The sequence below is a fragment of the Branchiostoma lanceolatum genome, chromosome 19 (genome assembly GCF_035083965.1).
Source record: "Branchiostoma lanceolatum isolate klBraLanc5 chromosome 19, klBraLanc5.hap2, whole genome shotgun sequence".
In the NCBI taxonomy this organism is placed as follows: Eukaryota; Metazoa; Chordata; class Leptocardii; order Amphioxiformes; family Branchiostomatidae; genus Branchiostoma; species Branchiostoma lanceolatum.
The window spans coordinates 9,900,165-9,920,462 of record NC_089740.1 but is presented as its reverse complement, the minus strand read 5'-3'; the positions used below and the strand labels follow the sequence as shown (position 1 = coordinate 9,920,462).

At 41.1% G+C, this 20,298-nt stretch overlaps 3 protein-coding genes and 8 non-coding genes across 11 annotated transcripts in view; 6 read left to right on the top strand and 5 right to left on the bottom strand.

Annotated features, from left to right (window-relative positions):
* The window catches only part of LOC136425239 (small ribosomal subunit protein eS27), a 214,923-nt gene that overhangs the window by 132,236 nt on the left and 62,389 nt on the right, over positions 1-20,298 (bottom strand). The window lies entirely within an intron of this gene.
* On the top strand, positions 35-13,474 carry LOC136425393 (DC-STAMP domain-containing protein 2-like). Its single transcript, XM_066414250.1, has 17 exons — positions 35-715; positions 1,603-1,776; positions 2,740-2,910; positions 3,730-3,831; positions 4,310-4,495; positions 4,977-5,048; positions 5,638-5,747; positions 6,488-6,591; positions 7,541-7,698; positions 8,098-8,262; positions 8,939-9,106; positions 9,433-9,569; positions 9,960-10,105; positions 11,216-11,346; positions 11,631-11,730; positions 12,166-12,410; positions 13,074-13,474. Exons 1-17 carry the CDS (start codon positions 268-270, stop codon positions 13,292-13,294), a joined length of 2,838 nt encoding a protein of 945 aa, XP_066270347.1. The 5' UTR covers positions 35-267; the 3' UTR covers positions 13,295-13,474.
* Trnak-cuu (transfer RNA lysine (anticodon CUU)) lies at positions 2,158-2,230 on the top strand. The gene has a single exon. It is a non-coding gene; the product is annotated as a tRNA-Lys (tRNA).
* Trnar-ccu (transfer RNA arginine (anticodon CCU)) lies at positions 3,412-3,484 on the top strand. Its single transcript has one exon. It is a non-coding gene; the product is annotated as a tRNA-Arg (tRNA).
* On the top strand, positions 4,750-4,822 carry Trnak-cuu (transfer RNA lysine (anticodon CUU)). Its single transcript has one exon. It is a non-coding gene; the product is annotated as a tRNA-Lys (tRNA).
* Positions 6,208-6,280, bottom strand: Trnak-cuu (transfer RNA lysine (anticodon CUU)). The gene has a single exon. It is a non-coding gene; the product is annotated as a tRNA-Lys (tRNA).
* Trnak-cuu (transfer RNA lysine (anticodon CUU)) lies at positions 11,498-11,570 on the bottom strand. Its single transcript has one exon. It is a non-coding gene; the product is annotated as a tRNA-Lys (tRNA).
* Trnak-cuu (transfer RNA lysine (anticodon CUU)) lies at positions 13,800-13,872 on the bottom strand. Its single transcript has one exon. It is a non-coding gene; the product is annotated as a tRNA-Lys (tRNA).
* Positions 14,095-14,167, bottom strand: Trnak-cuu (transfer RNA lysine (anticodon CUU)). Its single transcript has one exon. It is a non-coding gene; the product is annotated as a tRNA-Lys (tRNA).
* LOC136425553 (serine/arginine repetitive matrix protein 1-like) lies at positions 14,802-19,642 on the top strand. Its single transcript, XM_066414469.1, has 2 exons — positions 14,802-15,562; positions 17,337-19,642. Exons 1-2 carry the CDS (start codon positions 14,955-14,957, stop codon positions 17,818-17,820), a joined length of 1,092 nt encoding a protein of 363 aa, XP_066270566.1. The 5' UTR covers positions 14,802-14,954; the 3' UTR covers positions 17,821-19,642.
* On the top strand, positions 17,065-17,137 carry Trnak-cuu (transfer RNA lysine (anticodon CUU)). The gene has a single exon. It is a non-coding gene; the product is annotated as a tRNA-Lys (tRNA).

Here is a 20,298-nt window from a genome sequence, read left to right as displayed (position 1 = left end):
GTTTTTGTTTGTTTTCCTGTTCCGTGGAAGGTGTGTTCGATTCACAACAAGCCACTCCACTGCTGTAAACAAAGTACCATGCACTGAGTGGTGGGTGCTTGCGCACTAGACAACCATGGCTTTAAGTTTCTTAACTTCCTCGTGGATATCACAGCGACTCAAGGCATGATCGGGTCATATGAGAGCAGACAGGACAATCTACCTGACTGTTTTGATAGAAGACAGTTTTTGTTTCATTTCGTCAAGATTTTCGTGTAATAGTCCAAGATGTCAGCCGTCTTAAAGACCCTCGGCAAGTGCTGCTTCAAGTGCTTCGGTAAGTGTTGCAAGAAGTGCTGCAAGAAACTGTGTAAGAAATGCGCCAAGAAATGCGCCAAGCAGTGTGCCAAATGCTGCAAGAAAAGGTGCAAAAAATGCTGCAAGGATCGCCTGAAGAAAATGGCCAAAAACAAGGCTCAGAAGATGATGGAGGAGCATGGTGAGCAAGTGAAAGCGTCGGCCGGCATTGAACGGGCGAAGGAGCTTGCTAAGCAGTACCATCCGCACGGTAAATGGGACGAGCGATGTTCCTGTACGATCTGCATTAAGTGCGTGGAGAAGCTGTGCTGTTGCTGTTGCAGTTCGGAGGTGAAAGAGTCGTCTAACCCTATACGCAGGTGCTGCATCGCCGGTACGAGGGAAAACAGCATAGCCAAGATCTTCTTCGGCTTTCTCTGTGAGTACATGTATATGGCAGCAAAATGTTTGTACTGTAACTGCAGAAATGTTGTCAGTGATTTAAATTCGCGGTAGGGAGAAAATGGTGTTTTTGAGTTTGCGTTTGAAACAATAGTAGCGCTGCAGTCGCACAATGGAACGGGTTTTCGCAGAGGTTTTAAGTTCGCGGTAAAGAGTTAACTGCGAAAACCGCAAACATAAAACCAACTTTTCTTCATTTACAGTATATTGGCAAATGTAACCACTTTTTTAAACGTTAACACACAACATATAGTCGAATTTTGCTCGGATCTATAGTCTTCTTCTAATCCGAGAACTCAAGACACGTGACGTTTTGTAGTAGGCTAGATTTAATATGGTCTTTAGGATATTTTTTTCTTGAAGGTTTGCCTTTTGGCCACATTTTACAAATTTAGTTATTTCCTTTAGGAATCATTTAGGAACAACTAAGCATGTGAAGACGTCGTTTTGCGTTTGCCTGTCTTGAGTGAATATTTTTGGGCGACGCTTCAGGGGCGGAGCATTTAGTATGGTACTGCGATTGATTTGGAAATATTCTAGGACTTCCACGAACGCATTCCCTAGGAAATGCGTTGCTGGCTACATCTTGTACTGTATGTGTTTCCACACTTATTGCCATGTGCTAGGCACGTCGGGGACACTGATAGGAAGTTAGGTCAAAGGTCCCATATTGGTTATCAAATGTCATCTCACTTCCTGTCTTCAATATCATGCTATGCATGTATGTTGCCATATTAGAACCGAATGCAAAAATGCATGTAGAACCGGAGAGAAATTCACAATTATGACTAAAAGACGAAATTCAGATAAACTATTTCACGGATGTATGAGATATATGGTGTTTTGCTGTCTTTGTGTTTTTAGCTGGTCTGTTGCTGACGGTTCTCCTGTACTACTTGATGATCCACCACATGAACTACTCCAAGAAGAGTGCGGATACAGCTGGCTGTATCCTGGGGGTCATCCTGTCTGTGGGCATGGCCGTGTCAGCCAAGTTCCGCTGTACCATCCTCCTCATGCTACCCAACTTCTTCTCAAGTAAGCTTTTATTTGTTATTCAACTAAACAAAGACATAAAACAGCAGCAGAAATCAAAGCAGAGTATAAGTGATCATGTGTACGTAATTTGATAAAAATCAGTAACTCAACAGAAACGTAATAATAATTAATCAAGTACAAAACATGCCCCATTTACCCCGGTGTTTATCCAATTTTCCTTTTCTAACCGCATTGTAACATTCCAATTTATTGAAGAAATAAACATATCAAAGAAAAGATTCTCAAGTAAGTTTGTCGATTGACACATTTTCACACATACATTTCTTAGGCAACTAGTTTTCATATAGAATATGCAAATAGTAGTGCAAACAACTGAGTTGTTCGGTCCAGGTCGAGCTGCGAGTGCTTGTTGTAGGCACAGCCCGGCTAGCTCAGTCGGTAGAGCATGGGACTCTTAATCCCAGGGTCGTGGGTTCGAGCCCCACGTTGGGCGACAATCTTTTTCTGTCTTACAACAATAACTGAAATTTTGTTCGATTTGATAATTAATCCAGAACTTTTCCTTCTAAACACATAATACCTGTCTTAATATCTCATCACCTTTTACTTGATATCTCGGCCAATACTGTTTTAAACTTTTTTTATCGTTGTCGTGTTCTATTTGTTAACATGTCGCAAGTCAATTCTAATGTAATTTCCTGACGCAATTCAGCCGTCTCGGCTGCCATGTTTGAGACAATGTTACGCTTTCGAAATAAATCGTACACTGTTATCATCATCATACACCGTAAATAAGTGACAAAACGGAAGCTGGAGAACCAGGTTGTATACCAAAACTCTTGATATAAAACCTAGTTCTCGAGTTATTCTCTTAGTCACTGACGAAAGACAGCGGATGCTGTCTAAAACGTCTGACTGTTTTAAAGGCTTTTCCAGTTGCTTGAGTAACTGTTTTTGGCGTAAACCATACATTAATATTATCATTATTCCTATGATACCTAGGCCGTGGCCGGTCTGTTGCGATGGCGTACGCCATGGTGTTGGTGATGTCTGGACCTTACGGCAACCTGCAGCATAACATCGAGGTGGGGTCACGGAGCATGTCGTGCGGGTCAGAACTGGCGGCCAACCAATCAGAAGCTCTGGCCGATCTCATCATGTCGCCAGTCGCGCGTGAGTGCACGAGATTTACCACTAGTTGATGTAATCTCGCTTTTTCTCGCGATATCTGGAACAGAAAGCCAGACTTGGGCTTCCTGTCCGCATACTGTAAAAAAATGAAATGTTCGCTGTGGTTTTGTGTGCACTGTTTCGCGGTGACCTCATCATCGTCAACTCTTTTCTTCTGTCTTCTACTCGACCCACCCTTGTTTCAAACCATGAACTTAGAACCACCGCAAACATCCCATTTTCTCTCTACCTCAAAACATTTAATCGCGGGGAGCATTTCTCCTTTTATCGTGTGTTTCTTATCTAGTAACTCTTTCTATTTCTGTATTTCTTACATATCAACCACATAAGCAAGGCCCAAAGCGCTCGTTGTCTAGAAATCTAACTTAAATGATAAAATGTATTGGACGGAACAAAAAACTACCTGGGTCTCGGACAACTGAGTTGTCTAAGACGAGCTCGAGGCAGGAACCTCCTTGGCTGAGAGTAATGGTGCGACATGCAGCCCGGCTAGCTCAGTCGGTAGAGCAGGGGACTCCTAATCACATGGTCGTGGGTTCGAGCCCCACGTTGGGCGTTATATGTTTTTATTTTACAACAAATTATCGCATTAAAGATTTCGCGGAATGCAGCTTTATTCTACAGCAATTTATTCCACCCAAAAATTAGAAGGCTGTTTTGTTTACGTTTCATACATACCAAAAGATGTTCATTCTAGTGACGCTAAAGAAGACTGATGGATGTCACTCGAAACGTCAAAAAGTAATCTCCGTAATTTATAACCTTCATCAACGTGTTTACTTTGATTCCCTTTTGTCACAGATGTGATAGATGCTGTAGAAAGCGTTATCAACCAACTGAAGGAAGCCGCAGAAAAGGCCAAGAAAGCTTTTATAGCCGTCAGAAACGCTATGCTTGCCGTAGGTACGTACTAGCATTTTTTTTTTTTTCGTCTTCTTGTTTTCGTGAAATCTACTCACCGGAATATTTTCGACCGAATCCCTCAGTCTTCATCAGCTATCTGAGTGCTGTAGTCACGTGATTTTGTTCACGTGTGACGTCTGTACGGGCTACACCGTCTGTCTGGAAGAGTAAACATTCTTTGCACTGAACCCGACTTTTTTGTGAGAGGAGTGAAGGAGGCTATCTATCAATCTTCTCACCAACTTTATGTCTACCGGGACGGGGGTTGGTACCAACTTCCGACGATCTTTGACCCCGCGCTAACGCCACACGTGAGAAAACAAAATCACGTGTCTACAGCACTTGGATAAAGACCGAGAGATTCGGTCGAGAATTCGGGAAAGTAAAATCATTTGAGTTGGAGAACAGTTTATTTCTCCTTATATGAAAAAATAACAGTTGAACCAACCATTTGACCTATCTTTCTTATCTACCACAGGTAATGCCATCAAGAAGGCGGCAGAATGGTTAGGAAACCTGGGCAATGTGTGCAACGAAAAACTCGGGGGACCCGGGGAAATGTGCAGAAAAGGGATCCTTGGAGCATACAACAACTGCCTGTCTAAGGGTCTTGGGGGGCTGTGTGAAATCGTCAATGTGGGGAAGTTATGCGACATCGCGGATAGTAAGCTGAAAGAAACTTGCATTTAATCTTGAAATCAACTATTACGAGAAGATTTTAGCGTGTCCTTGTTGAAGCCAACTGTTGAGTTTACCTTTTTAAAAATAAATTTTTGTCAATTAGAACAGAAAAGACGTAGCAGCATAATAAGAATTTAAAAAAAGACTATTCGACAAGTCTTTTTGTCATATTAGATTTTTGCATTTAAAATTGCCGTCACATGCCTTGGTGTGTTGGGGTAGCTTTGGTGCATCACAGCCCGGCTAGCTCAGTCGGTAGAGCATGGGACTCTTAATCCCAGGGTCGTGGGTTCGAGCCCCACATTGGGCGACAATTGTTTCTTTGAACTTAATCTAACTAACAACCACCACTCCCTGTAGTCACTTTCACAATTTTTATGATACAGTAGGATTTGTTCATTTCTTAAATTCTATGACAGGTAAGACAAGTTTTTGATAACGTGTGCTCTTTCTTATTTCCAAAGTTGCTTCCGGTGCCCTTTTCTGTCACATACCGGATAAGATCGGAAAGATGGCTCAGAAGCTGATTGTTGCCCGTAAGTAGAAAAAAATCCTACGTTATAAACATTAATTGCACTTTATTACTATTGTCAGAAGGCTATACTTTTGATTCTGTTATGGGGATCTGGACTGGCTGTGTAACTATCTGCGCATTTCTATAAACATCATTTGAGAAGCTGTTGATTTGGTAGTTGGGTAGGTATTGGGGAGACGAAGATCAGGTTCTGTAATGGGCCTCCTTCCGGCTTCCTGCTGTGTGACCGCGGAACTTCCGGGGTTGAAATCTCGTGTTCTAAAATCCTTCCCCTGGTTTTACTACTGCAGTGTTCTTTGTGGTATATTAGTTGTGAAAGAAATGTAATCATTTATATAATGTTAGCATCATTTGGCAAAAGTAGGAAATCAGGGAACTCTAGCACTTATCATATGATACAATTCTTTCTGCTATTCGTTACAGCAAGGCTATATAACCTCCTTGGTTACAGGTATAAAAAGGAATAACGGCCATGAATGAATTTGATTATATTGAAACACAAGCAAAGCAGAAAGTTGTCTCGTAGTGTTGTGAAAAATGATTTTCAGAATTTAAAGTTTTTAAGTTACTTTTTACTCGTCAACTTTCAGCTGCGGTAAAGGTGATGGAAAACCTGGAGCGCGAGTTCTACTTTGACGTGGATATCTACCACAACTATACACTTACCAAGGATTTCTCCAAGTCAGGCAAAGAAATTAGGGTAAGTTTTGCGTGTGCTGGATGGGGGGGGGGGGGGGGGGGGCACGTATCATGTAGCGAAATATCAAGCATCGATGAAGGTTACAATTTAGGTAGAATATTGTATCAGGCAAAGTTAAGCAGGCAAATTAATAACTTCTCTAAAGAGCCAGAAGTTTCAAATTGTATCTAATGCCCTTCATCCAACGACATCAGTAACAGGTGAAAGATATTGGATGCTATTTAAAACGTCTTTTGATACTTTATCCATCCAGTTGTTTGATTTATTCTGTATCGTGAAATGTTCAGTGGAGTGAAGGAAATGTAATTGCAAATGTCTATCAAATGAAGCAAATTTCGTTTTTGCATTATCTCGTTGTAAGACAAAACAGGAAGCAAGCGGCTAAACTCGACATATAACTGCCATGCGATTACAGAGAGTTGTTTTGATAGAAACTGCTCTAAGAGACAAAAGTTATATTCGCCCAACGTGGGGCTCGAACCCACGACCCTGGGATTAAGAGTCCCATGCTCTACCGACTGAGCTAGCCGGGCTATCTGCACTACTGTTTGTCTCAGCTAGAGATGTGCCAGCCTCGTTGCAGACAACTAGTAATGATGGTCGCGTTTTATTCCGTCCGGTTTATTTGATAATAATTTGCAAGACAATGAATCGTTTTCCACCTTGAATATGACTTTGTTTGGTACTTGGTAAGTATGTTGCATTCGGTGCACTACTAATATTAAGCTTTGACTTTACAGGAAGAAATCCTTAATGAAATCAAAGGAAGAACTGAGACGTTCAGAAAATGTATAGGAGCAGTCAGCAACATCATGGTCATCACTTTTCTCGTCTTGTACCTCAAGTAAGTTACTTTTTACGTTGATGAAGGTTAGACATCCAGGTAGAAAGATACGCCAAAAATAGTTACTCAAGCAACTGGATACATTTTTGAAACAGTCAGACGTTTCAGGCAGCATCCGCTGTCTTTCGTCAGTGACTTGGATGCTGTCTAAAACGTCCGACTGTTTCAAAAATTGTATCCAGTTGCTTGAGTAACTATTTTTGGCGTAAGCTACTTTTTAATCCAGTAACTTATGGATTGTGTGTGTAACGTATTGATTGTATCTTTCCCAGGTTAGGTCCTTAAAATAGCCATTCGCTAGTTGGTCTACCCTGGCTGTTCATGTATCAATGTATTCATGGCGAACTGACTAATAAAAGATGAAATAAAATGATGACATTTGGGAAGGACATTCAGATATTATCATATTAGTTTGGTTCTGAAATATGTCATAAATATGTGTATCATAGAAAGATATCAACTCCGGTGAACTATATAAAATGTAAAAGAAATCTCAGTCATTTGGAGAAAAAACTATGCTAGCAGCGGGTGGTTTCGATCCACCGACCTCTGGGTTATGGGCCCAGCACGCTTCCGCTGCGCCACGCTGCTTCATATAAACTATCCTGTCAATCAAGACATCACATGTTGGCAGACAATGACAATTAGCAGTCTTCAGACGCGGATCTCCGGTGGCAAAGACACTTGGAGTTACTATAACGTAATGATTGTCCGTCATGCTGTTTGGTTAAAACATTAAGGTCCTTATGTATAGGTGTTTTCACCCACGTGATTGTGACGTAGGCTCAGTCCACCACGCTGGTTGGTTAAACCATTAATGACCTGATATAAGATATTTGCACTCACGTGATGATGACGTACTGATTTCCCGGCATGCTAATTTATTAAACCTGGATATTTCATTGCCTCATCAGGTTAACAGAATATGGACTTCATCATTTTGTTCCAGGGCTGCGAGCTACCGGAGGAAGTTCATGACCAAGGACCGGTTTGACAACCTATACATCACGGAGGAGTTCAAAGCGATGGACAAGAAGCGGAATGACATGTGGAAGGAAACCGTCCTGCCTCTAGATATGAGAGACTACTACAATTACATCCATCCCGGTAAGTGCCTGAGTTATCACCTGGACTACCTTGTGAGAAAAGCAAGCAAGTTCACGGCACGAATATATGGTGTTTTGATGATTCCTTAACGCACAGTTTAATGTACTCCTGCATAATTTATAGAGATATCTCAAACCCACTGTTTTTCACAAAGTGGTGGATTTATGTAACCAGGCGGATTAATGTTTCCTTACTTACTTACTTGGGCCTGTCGCCCATCCTTGGGCATTGGCCACGGACTAGCTAGGTGCCTCCATCCTTTGCGATCCTGGGCCCTCTCTACCAGCTGCTCCCATGTGTGTCCGGATGCCTTCACATCGGCCACTAGGTCCCTCCTCCATGTGTTCCTTAATGTTTATGGATGTTAAATCCTTTTTTTTACTATTTCGTTCATTCCAGCGGGTTTCCGCATGGCAAAGGCGGAGAAGTCCAAACTGGGGAGAGGCCTGATCTTCTGGCTGATTAACGTGATTTACGGCGGGTTCATCATGGGCATGGACTGGGCGCAGTGGTGGCTGCTCTTCATGGTCGCCCTCAACGCAGACATGAAGATAGACGCGAACCGTGAGTCAGTAGTAGTAGTAGTAGTAGAATGGTTTATTCAATTTCCTCAGAAAAACAACAACCTGGTCGCGGCCTAACGGCCGAATTGTCAGCTTGTTTACATATACCAATGTCTACATAAAAGATTAAAATTGTTTACACGTAGAAGATTACACCATCAAAAATATTTAGAATATTCAAAATTTGCAATTACACACACTTTCGAATTGTGACGTTAATTACATTACGATATATTTGTGGCTGAATATTATAAAGTCTATTTGTACTTAGCTTAGATAGGGTTACTAGGTCTCCAGTCCATTTAAAAGCCTAATCATAGCTGGGATAGCACTTGACAGATAGCGCTTCGTTCCAGTTGGGTGTTGGTACTGGATATTCACAATGCTATGTGATACTTGCAAAGGCTGATTGCCTTCCGTACATGTATATTACACTTGGTCTACAAATAAGACATTACACATTTAAAAGGATTCACAGTAGTACAATGATACAATGCTAAACTTTCTTCCAACACTAATGTATTCACGGATCAAATTTTCAACGACCACTGTCGCCTTCTTCAGGATCAATAATGCAATATTTACAGTAGTATTAAAACAATGCATCGGCATTAAGTTAGCTTTTTTATATTGGCCATCTTATGATATGATACAATTTCATCCGTCCCTTTCCATAGCCCCATACCGTATCGGCATGCAGGTGAACGGTGACGGTATGCTGGCGGACATGTTCCGGGTGCTCATCACCAGTTTCGACCCCTTGGCGGAAGAAGACTTTACCTTCGATACATCCAAATGTTTACCTAATCCAAGATTCCCAGACCTTTCAATCTACAGGAAGATAGGTATGGGCAATTGAACAATAAAATAGGTAAGGGATAGAGGGTAAGAAAGTAGGTAGGAGCAGGTGAATAAGGAAATGTATTATGTAGATATTAACAAGAATAAGTTGCATCATCACTACGACATGTTGCATCATCAGCTGACCGATAGTTGTTTTCACTCATGACAAAATCCTGTTTTCCTGTTTTCAATACAATATAAATTAAGTTTCACGGCGATGTTATAGATTTTGTCATTTTTGAATTGACAAAGCCGTTATATACAGATCCAATAATTCCTTATAAATTTATTTCAATCAAAATGGCTACCATTTTATCATTTTCATCAGGATTCATCTACGGTGCTTGCCTGTTCACGGTATTTTTCGAGGCCTATGGATTGCGCCTGCGCAGAGCGACCTGCGCCAGCTACTTTCCCGAGCGGGAACGAGAACGGATTGTCTGGCTCTACAACCACATGCTGAAGGTCTACACTTTTAATGTTGTAATTTTCTTTCTGTGTTGCTTTAATTACATATTTATCAATCATACACCCAATTAAATTTCCATATGTAATACACTGTTTGTTTATTTGTTTGTTGAATGAGAGACTGAGTAAGAAAAATGTTTCCGTCTGAAAGAAGGAATATAACCTAATTTCAATCTGTTTCCTGCTCTGTTTATGACGCTAATATCCAAATATACCGTTACACACAATCAGTTTGAAAACAACATGGCGGCCCAAGTCTCGTGAGATACCGCGCGACCTGGGTTGCGGTACAGGTCGTCAATTAAGTAACATGATGATAGAAACTGAAAAACTAAATGATAAGTTCCATTAATCTAATACGTATATATGTATGTGTATATTTTTCAGAGACGGGGAGGCCTGGTGGCAACCCTGAGAAAGTGGGTACTGCGAAAAGGGATAGAAAAAATGGCAGAAGAGGCGGACCAGGAGGTTTCCTTTGAGCCAGATCGAGAAGCATACGACTCCAACGTGCTGGACAGATGTGCATCAAGGTATGGTAATACTACACTTGTATATGTTGAAATAAAGAAAGCCTAATGTGAACAGCAAATATGCGCACAACGAATTGTGAAAAAGATGTACCAAGATTTATGAGATGGACCAAGATATATGTGTATCTACTGTACTGTGAATTTTGATGCGTATCCGAATCAGGGGCTATCTTTTTCTGTGACAGTGTCCATTTATGTGTGCTCTTTTTATTTTATTCTATTTCATTTTACATTGTTTTATTTGATTTAATTTTCCTTTCTTTCTTTGTCCTCTCAAGTGTCTTTATGATGACTGGCAACAATAACACATAGCTACCCAAATCAACCTGTTTATTTGCTAAATGTATATCGTTTAAAGGAATTACACAGATGTTTGTGAACATTAAAAAAAAAATATGGTATGGTAATATGGCCTCTGTCGGTCAGTATTGACCATGATGAAATCCTTATTCCCGCCAGCCTTACAGCATTGGCAAGGATTAACAGTCCTATGCGAGAATGACAGTCTCTGCCAAATAGGTCACAGCTTATTAAGCTGACTCAGTTCTGTTGCAAAGTTCTTTCCCGTGGATACGCTTTTCTTTTGCGCTGCGTATCAGTCTGGCGTCTACTGATTTCAGCTGCCTGGACAATGTGCATCTCCATCTGGAACGATAATTTGCGAGGTTCTCCCAGTGCTTCGTATCAATATCTAGAGCCTAGGTATCAGTGTTCGAACAAAACAAATGAAGGAAATAATAAGGCATCTCACAATTCCGGGTGCGCATGTGCAGTCGTGATGCATTGTGGTGTAAGGTTAAAGTTTAAGGTCCCTCATTTGTAAATAGAACTTCTTTTTGTCTATACGTGTTTGAAATGTTTCTACGTGGATGTTTGTTACTTCTGAGGGGCCTCAACCTCTGACCTTACCCACAATACATGTCGGTGCTGGAACTGTGAGATTTGCGTAATCACACAGTTACCTTTGTCAATCATTCCTTCCTTTGAATCTACAAAACATGACTTTCAATATATATCCAGCATAGCAGTACTGTATATTCTATGCACTGTACTATTTTGTATCATACTAGTAATTTGGTTTGTCTTTTCTTATATCATATATATCGACAGCTTTCCATGCGTTGAGAGGCTGTTGAAAATGTGTGGCTGGAAAGGGAAAAAGTACTGTATATCTTGCGCCAAACCGGGAAAGCATGAGGACAAACAAAAGTTCAAACACTGTGAAAATGCCGGCTGCAAAGGTATGTGCTACGTCATTATTCCCTATATCTCATAGACAATAAATTTGACAATATCTAAAAGTATTCCACTACATTCCTCAGACAATAAATCTGATGAAATGGAAATTCGTAAACTTCAAGGAAACTTAAGGACAGAGAAAAAACCCACATTCGCCCAACGTGGGGCTCGAACCCACGACCCTGGGATTAAGAGTCCCATGCTCTACCGACTGAGCTAGCCGGGCTGAGATGGCCATACCCTTTCATAGCCAAGAAACAAAAAGTACTTTTCCCTCCCTACTCAGGGATCTTTTGTTTGGACTGCTGGATCCAGATCAACAACACCTGCACGCTGTGCATGCGCCCTGTGGACTACTCAGATGCTGCATATGTTAGTGAAGAACGGTGGGTCGATCACGTTCCTGGGTTCCGAAAGTTACAGGAAAGTTACTAACAAACATTTCTAACAAATTTGGGGGGCTTACGTTCTTGACCATAGTTACAAATGAAGATAAATCTGAAATCTTTTTGAGCGTCATCTTACTTTAGTTAGAATCCTTTCCCTTTTTTTGATTTTGAATTATCACTGAGAAAAATGGGGGGCAGATAAGAAACGATCTCTTTAGTCGGTCACTAAGGCCTGAAGCCCCACAGGAGTATTAATGAAAACGACATTTTTTGCATACTACAACATCGTGAAGCCATGATAACACACTATTTACCGGATATGCGTTCATTTGTTAGCAGGGTTTGAATGCACAAATCCTTATCCTTTTTCATAAATTGGTTAGGATATTGGAAGTTCTCTCTTTTGATAAACGCTGCGTCTTACTCTCGTAGAGATTCTAGCGACGAAGAGGAGCGAAGACACCTCCGCCGGGCCAAGAAGAGACGTGGCTCGGACATGGAACTGAGGCTGAGACGTCTGAAGAAAGAAGTAAAAAAACAAGAAAAAGATGAAGCAAAGAAATTGAAGACGCTTCATGAGGAACAGCTGTTGACGTCGAGTTCTGAGGACAGCGATGACGAATCAGACGAGAATGACGCAGACACTGACCTGGACTTGAATTATCAATACAACTCAGGTATAATGGTTCCATGGCAACTTGTTGTCATGACAACACAGTCATAGGTTACTTATTCATTTCGGTGCATGTTGATCACGACATCAAGTGAGTTCTTATCGTTTAGCCAAAACATATGATTTCAGATTTTCCCACATTTGATGAAAATGAATACGCCGGAATAAAGAGACAACGTCCTAATTGACATGACATTGTTCGACTTCTCTTTTTGTCATCAAATAGGTAGGCAATGTTTTTTTTCTGTGTATAATTTCATCAGGTTGGTGAATCGTTTTGTTCGTCCGTCATGAAACAAAAATGAGAGGGGATACAAGCTTAGTCACGTTTGGGACCGCATTTTTCCATTGCAGCGCCACCTAGCGGTGGGAAGTAGAACCAGTCACTATATTGTCATGGGGGGATACCAGAAGGATTATCGAAACGTTGGCAGCTAAATCCCTTTGGTCATGCAAGAAATAATAGAAGCAAATTATGCTATATTTTTCCCAGCGTTTTTTTTTTAAACTAACAGGTATTTGAGACCATTTCAAGTTTGAATTTATCTATCAAATGGAAGACACAAGTCTTTTGATATCAAATTCTTCCTTTGTTGCCAATCAAGTTTTCGAAAGGATAGTATTAAGCCTTATCGCCTCTCATCGATTGTGATATATTCTTCCGCAGCCGATTCCGAGTCCGACTCTGAAGAATATGACGCCACAAGAGTGAGGAGCAACATCGAACTCGTGACGTACGAGGACGTGACATGCGCAGTAGAGCACAACCAAGACGACTGGAATTACATAGGACAGGATCAGGCATACCAATACGGATACGACGAACAGGGATACGCCCCGCCATACGGTTACGACGACTTGACGGATATACGTATAGACAGACAGTAGCCGCTTATTTTGTGACGATGTTGATGTGTAGATGAGACTAATAATAAATAATTGCTATCATTTTACTAGAAAATATTGATTCTATTTTCTTTTATTCAGTACAGTCAAAGTAGGCACGTCAAGTATTGTTTTTGAACAATCGGAAATAAACAATAGGACAATGGGATTGTCTGTATTTCATTTCAGTTGTCTTGACTTTGCAATTCAAGTGTACATTCACGGCACTATATAAATATGAAGTTCAGCACACACGTACATTCTCCGTTTCCGTGCTATAATTTATAGTCTGAGTATGATCCTAGTTATTTTACACCGGGACAGCTTACTAGGATAGCGCTCAAATCAAAAGGAAATACATTTCACAACATGTGCTTGAAATATTCTGTCAATATTAAATTGACATCAATGCCAAGAGTGAATGAATTTGATCGACAGAGTCGATGCCCTTAAGTTGTTTTCAGGTCTAAGAATAGAGAGGTTTCAATGCGTTTCACAAAAATGCCTTCGCCCAACGTGGGGCTCGAACCCACGACCCTGGGATTAAGAGTCCCATGCTCTACCGACTGAGCTAGCCGGGCGCTGATGCTACCAACCTAAGTGTAATTGTCTCAGACTTACAATGTTCCTCTATTCCTAACGATGTCCTTGAAGTGTACAATATCTCAGTCCTGCGAGTACGTTCAGAGGACAGAGAGTTCCTTTAAATCTACAATTGATGCTGAGAGCAATCATCTCATGCGCGATCACAAAAATCCAGACGATATTTAAAACGGATACAATTATGAGAAAAAATATTACTTCGCCCAACGTGGGGCTCGAACCCACGACCCTGGGATTAAGAGTCCCATGCTCTACCGACTGAGCTAGCCGGGCGCCGATGTTACCCTAAAGTGATCATCAATAACTTGTTACTGGAAGCAACTGCTAGATGGGTTCAACCATGTTCAATTGAAAGTGAGCATATGGCGATTAAGGCTATGATAGACTGTTGCACACGTTATGATGAGAACCGATGTGTTGTGCTCCCCATGGGAAGGGAATAAAGCACTGATAACTTTGAGATAACCTTGATGCAAAAACAGAGTCAGCTGCTTGAAATAACCTATCTTTTTTTACAGTATAGAATTGTATAATTTCCTAATATTGTAAATTTAAGGTATACATATTTAATTTATACTATTAGGATTTTCTGCAGATTTTTTTTGCAATGTTATGCAAAACGAATTTTCAAGAGCTGTTTTATACTATAGGGTTATATCGTTTAGCTATGTTATGTACTAAACAAATTGAAAATCAATTAGCACCTAAAATAGAGTATAACTCCAAGTGGTGATAAAGATATAAGGATCAACTGCGTTTTACTGATATTAATGATAACAAGGTTGCCTTCTATATACCATTGCAGATATGCTTTCCCCGTAGACATGTTGTGCATTAGGGATAGATTACGACGCGTGACGTGCATATCTAATGACGTGCTGGAAACAGTATACGCGCGCCTGTAATGACAGAGGAGCAATTCCTGGAATTTGATTCCAAGAATCTATGCAGACAACCCTTGACCCGGAAGCTGTGGGCTCCCAATATTTTCATGTCGATGCTGTTTGTGTACATGGTGAAGATGGGGTAGGTATCCCTTGCACTAAAGCGATATGCCTTGATGACATTTCAGCGATCCACGCCTACCGAGATGATCCCAATGTTGTGGGGAAGACTCTCCCCGACCTTCCGGGCCAACCTGGCCTCTCCCACCCGCACAAGTCCTCCTCCAGCGCCGCTGCGGAGGCCCAAGAAGAAATGGTGGGGCGATGGCGGCAAATCACACGGCGCACTGCTCATTCTAATAGAGGTTGGCTTCGTTTTCGCTGTCATAGGACTCATCATGAGCTTGGTGGCTTTCAACAAGATCACAAACCCGAAAGACAACTCTGGAAAAATCGTGAACATGAAAATTACAGGGTTGTTTTTCCTGTGTTTTGGAGTGCTGCTGCTCGTGCCCAGTGGATGCGTGTTCATGTGTCGATTCACGGGAGTTGAAGGTTCCCGTAAGAGGTCCCAGAGGGGGACGGAGCAACAGGAGCACCGCGGCGGGAGGAGGGCGAGGGAGCGCGGCGGGGAGAGAAGCCGAGCCGCGTCGGAGGGAAACACGGACGTCAGGCAGACGGCGGCGGGTGAGGAGGAACGTTCGCGGGACAGACGAAGGTCGAACACCGAGGGAAGATCACCGCGGCCTACCCTGAGGCCCCTGACGCGTTCCCGTGATCGGAGGTGAGAGCAATTAATATGAGAGCTATACAATTCATTTATATTAACATGCAGGATTACAAGGGGGCCGAGCATGCATCCCTGGGGGACACGTTTGACCTTCCGTTTCGATTAATGCCTAGCTGCAATAAGATGATCGCACTTTTTGTAACCTTGCAATACATCAGCAATAATTTGTTGGACTGAGCTAGCCTAGGTGCCGTTCTAGTTAGTTTATGCCGGGATATAAACTAACCATGATGATACCCATTCCAAGACAAGAGTGAGACACACCAAAAGAATTAATAGTTTTATGTATTGATCATGAGCTAATTTTCTTAAGAATACTCCAGGGGATAAGTAACCACGACCAAACATCTCACACAATATGCGGCTTACATGTACAGCTCCCTATAGTCTTCTATCGATTTATGTTACTTACCATAGAAGTGATTTTCAATTCCTTGTTTATCTCTTTGCACTGTCATATGTGTTAGGTGGTTAAGAAGCTGATGAAAATTCATCAAGACCGACAAAATGTACAGAATCTTAAGAATAGTTAGTAATAGTGTAAAATTCGGCATATAATGATATTCATTTTGGGTGATTGAAGTCAAATATGCAACGATTTACATGTTAAGTTTCTTAATAAACAATACATCTAAACGCCTGAAAGTGTCCATCTATTTTTGGGCTCTTATTGTTTCCCGTCGAGCTCAGCAGTGACTCATATCAACGTCAGTTTGTATATACGTCATGAGGTTATAAATAGAATTGATGACGCCGGGTGGTGTTTGGGAGGAAGACCGCTGCCAAACGCTTGTGAAACTTTATTATATAACCTTTTTTGTTAATAGACGGAAGTTAAGTTTGTAGGTTTTAATAAATGTTTTAATATATATTCTGCATTTGGCATATTACAACAGGATCATGTCTTTAGGGTGCGATTTCTTTTGATTTCTTGGAAAACATGTTCCAGGAATTTGCTGATATCGATTGTATATTGTTCAGTTTAGCTGCCGTGAGAATTTACTTTGGACTACGTGCATGTTCCCTCGCAGAACGCAGAATTAGACTAAAACCATTCCAATGATATAGTCAGTGATACAATACGTGCCTGGACCCAGATAGGCACACAAAGATGCATTCTTACAATTGTCAAAGAAGATTTGAAAAATCTTATAGAAGCACCCGCGAATCGATAAATAGATACCGTACTTTGATAATGTGTGAATACCATCAATCAAGTGTACATGTCAGTAATTTTGGCATATTTATAGTGGAGTGAAATGGGTTCCACCAAAATGTAAAGATTTCTACACAACTGAAGACTATTCAGTACGTCTGGCGTTGCAGCTTTCAAGGTTATGTCAAGGTTGCCATGCATTTTTCGTTCAAACACCGGTTTATCAGGTGCCTAGGTCCATCATATATCTAGCTGTGTGTTTTATTTATGACTCACTTCAACTAAATGGTATCTATATCACGAGAGAAGTGTCCGATTATCACTTAATATGACCATCAGCGCCCGGCTAGCTCAGTCGGTAGAGCATGGGACTCTTAATCCCAGGGTCGTGGGTTCGAGCCCCACGTTGGGCGATGTTATTTTTCAAAACTGAAAAGTATTTGAGGCCTTTTAAATTTTGAAACCAACAATCGTAGGGCACAAGTCCACATTATTGCCAACATTACAGTTAATATATTTTCCTAATTTCTCTGAAAGAAAGCACTTGGCCTTACCATCACTCATTCATGTTTCTAATCAGATTTAATGTTTCAATATATGATTTTCTTTCAGTCGATCCCAGGGACAGTGCCGAGATGGTTCCGTCGAGACCTTGGACCCTGCTCACATCGTCAGCCGCTCTACATCCGTGTCACCCTCACGTTCTAGAGGCCGCTCACCCCCGGGGCCACCCCCATCGGCAGACTTCAGCTTCCCCCCACCCCCTCCTTCGTATGCGTCCGCCATAAACTTGAGTGACGTCATCAACGAATCCGAGAGAGGGTCAGCCAGTCGCGCAAGCGCAGACGATTCAGCACCCCGCCCTCTACGAAGAGAGGGGTCCGGGAACCATCCACCGACGTATAGTTCTGTGGCAGACCTTAACGAGGTTACTATTGAAGTAGGAGTGCCAAGAAGAGACTCAGTCGTTCGTTACCAGGCAACGAGTGACAACGGACAGGTCGATTCCCCCAGCGCCCCTCCTCCGTCGTACGAAGTGGCTCTGGCCTCGCGAGACGAACGGAATGATGGGACAAATGACCCTGAAATTGTGTGATCCGCCATATTGACAACTGAACTGTGAATCTGTGAGCCCCAGACTTTCTCCCCATGGTGGGAAAAAAAACAATGGACAAGTTTTCTGACGATGTTATCTAGGAGAACGTCATACATCATTTGCATCATGAAAACAGACAATTGTTGCTACATCAAACGACGGCATCTACACTAAGGCTTGGCCTACATTTTTACAACGATCTGGATTTATATCAAGTGAACATAGAAATGTAATGTTTTCTGGATTCAGGAACGTTCTACCAGTGACGAAGTCAGAAGAAAGAAGTTTCCGTTGAGTTGTAAACAAAGACCATCTCGCACACTTACCATGACAACTTTCACTCCAAAATCAACTGATTTTTGGAATTTGATTAGTTAAGCCATCAAAAACTTTAAAGCTTCTAGCTATTAAACGATAAATGGAACTGATAAACTATAGTCGTCATAGATTGTACCCATGACCTTTGTATAAGCGATACGATATAATTTTTGAAACAAGAAAACCAGCTTCTAACAACAATTCAACACTGTACTAGTACTGTTGAGCATTCGTCTATAGAGCTCATTGACACTGGGATTGCTTTGTATCATAGAATGTCAGTCATTCAGTCCAAGAACATTTTGAAAAATACGACGGACAATGCTACAAATCTTCTGGCTCTACTTCTGATAAACAGATCGGGTAAAGAGTAACGGGGTATCTTTGTCCTTATGTAATATGGTGTTATGTATGGTGCAAGTTTATCTTTGTTTGTACATAACATCGTGGAGAAAGGTTTAACTTGACTGCAACACAAAATAAAGTATCACCAGATTTTCGACCGGTGATGTAATCGATCATCTTTAGGATAGCTGAGGACCCGATTGCTTAGGATTGGCACCTTCAGGAAGTGGCACGTGAGCAACGGGTCAAAGGTCACATAAAGTCGGTATCGGCTCCCGTCTCTGCTAATATTTGGTGAGGAACATTTCTCTGTAATGTGTTGGAGTCAAATTAAATCCTTCCGAGTGTAGATTATATGGAAGAGGTGTCTGGATTGTGGTCAAAGAAATGTCGTTGTGAGCATTTTTGCTGAGAAGAATGTTGGGTAAAAAGTTGGTGTTTTCTCATAGAGAAAGACTCCTTACATGTGTAGCACGTCGAGATGTGTTAGGAATGGGGCAGTCAGCTAAGCTGACAAACTTGTTACGTAGTCATATTAGGCATCGTATGTGCAAGTTGATAAAATGACGGGTGTAAAGTCTATCCTGACTATCAAAATGTATTGTTCATTCTAATGATTTCTATTTACAGTGTAATACAGTTAACTATCATGGTATGTGAAAGTGTTATCTAGTTTAATAGGTCTTTTCTATTGTTTCCCTGTACTGTAACATAGAAACACCAGAACAAATTTACAAGGTGAATTGGTGATTATCCAGTAGATAGTCATGATGATAAAGACCATAGATTATCAATAGTACAAATGACATTCTGTCAGAAACTGGCTAAAAAGTTATCCTTTATTATGCAGCCATTGTGTTCTATTTGTACTGTAAAAAAAATCTCCAAACAGAGTTTTGCTGTCGCAAAGACTTTTGTAATTGTGATGTTTATTAAAAAAATAAACAAGCACAACGTGGCACCACAAGACACTGTTCAAGACTACTAGACATATAGGTATTCCGTAACTACTACTAATTTTGAAAACCTTTCTACGATCGAAAAACATATCACTTTTAACACAGGGCAATGGCTAGCCTTTAAGTATATAGTGCAGCATTGTGAAAATTGTGTCAAGGATATCTCTACAATATTGACAATAAAAAATCCTTGTTAGAAATCAATTGATCTTTGCTAGTTTGTCATATATTGTTCCAATACTGCCAAAACATGATCATGCTACATACGAATTAAGCTCCTTGGTTGCATTATAATATCGATGTAATGGTATCATCACTAGGATGCCCCCCCTCCCCAACACGGTACCATGGAACGAATTTTTTCATCAGATAAGCAAAACGAATTTTACACTACTTAGGACTTGTTTTATATTTCCAAACTAACCAATCAAAGCCGTACACATTGTCTAATCATTGTACCGCCCCTAGTTCCACTGTAATAGTTGACCAAATATGAGGGTCATAACATCAGGAAACATGTTTATTTGTTTAAGTGACTAAGTCACAAGCACTTTAGCCAATAGGAAAACCAATTTGCTTGCTAATATATAGTAATAGCTTATCTAATATGACTGACAGACAAGGAAACAACAACAGCTGTAATGCCCCGGCGCTGGCTGAAAAATAGTAGTAGTTTTCCAGGAGAGTCTGACCATGGCCATCATAGTAGTTTAATGTGGGTGGATACGCACTCGTTCGGGCTTGGCCGGCCAACTCATCTGAAAAAATATGCCCCCTATCTATTTGGCCAATTTATATTATATTTTTTCGGCTCGTAGGGAAGTCTGATGCCCACCGTACTCGCATACTGAACTGC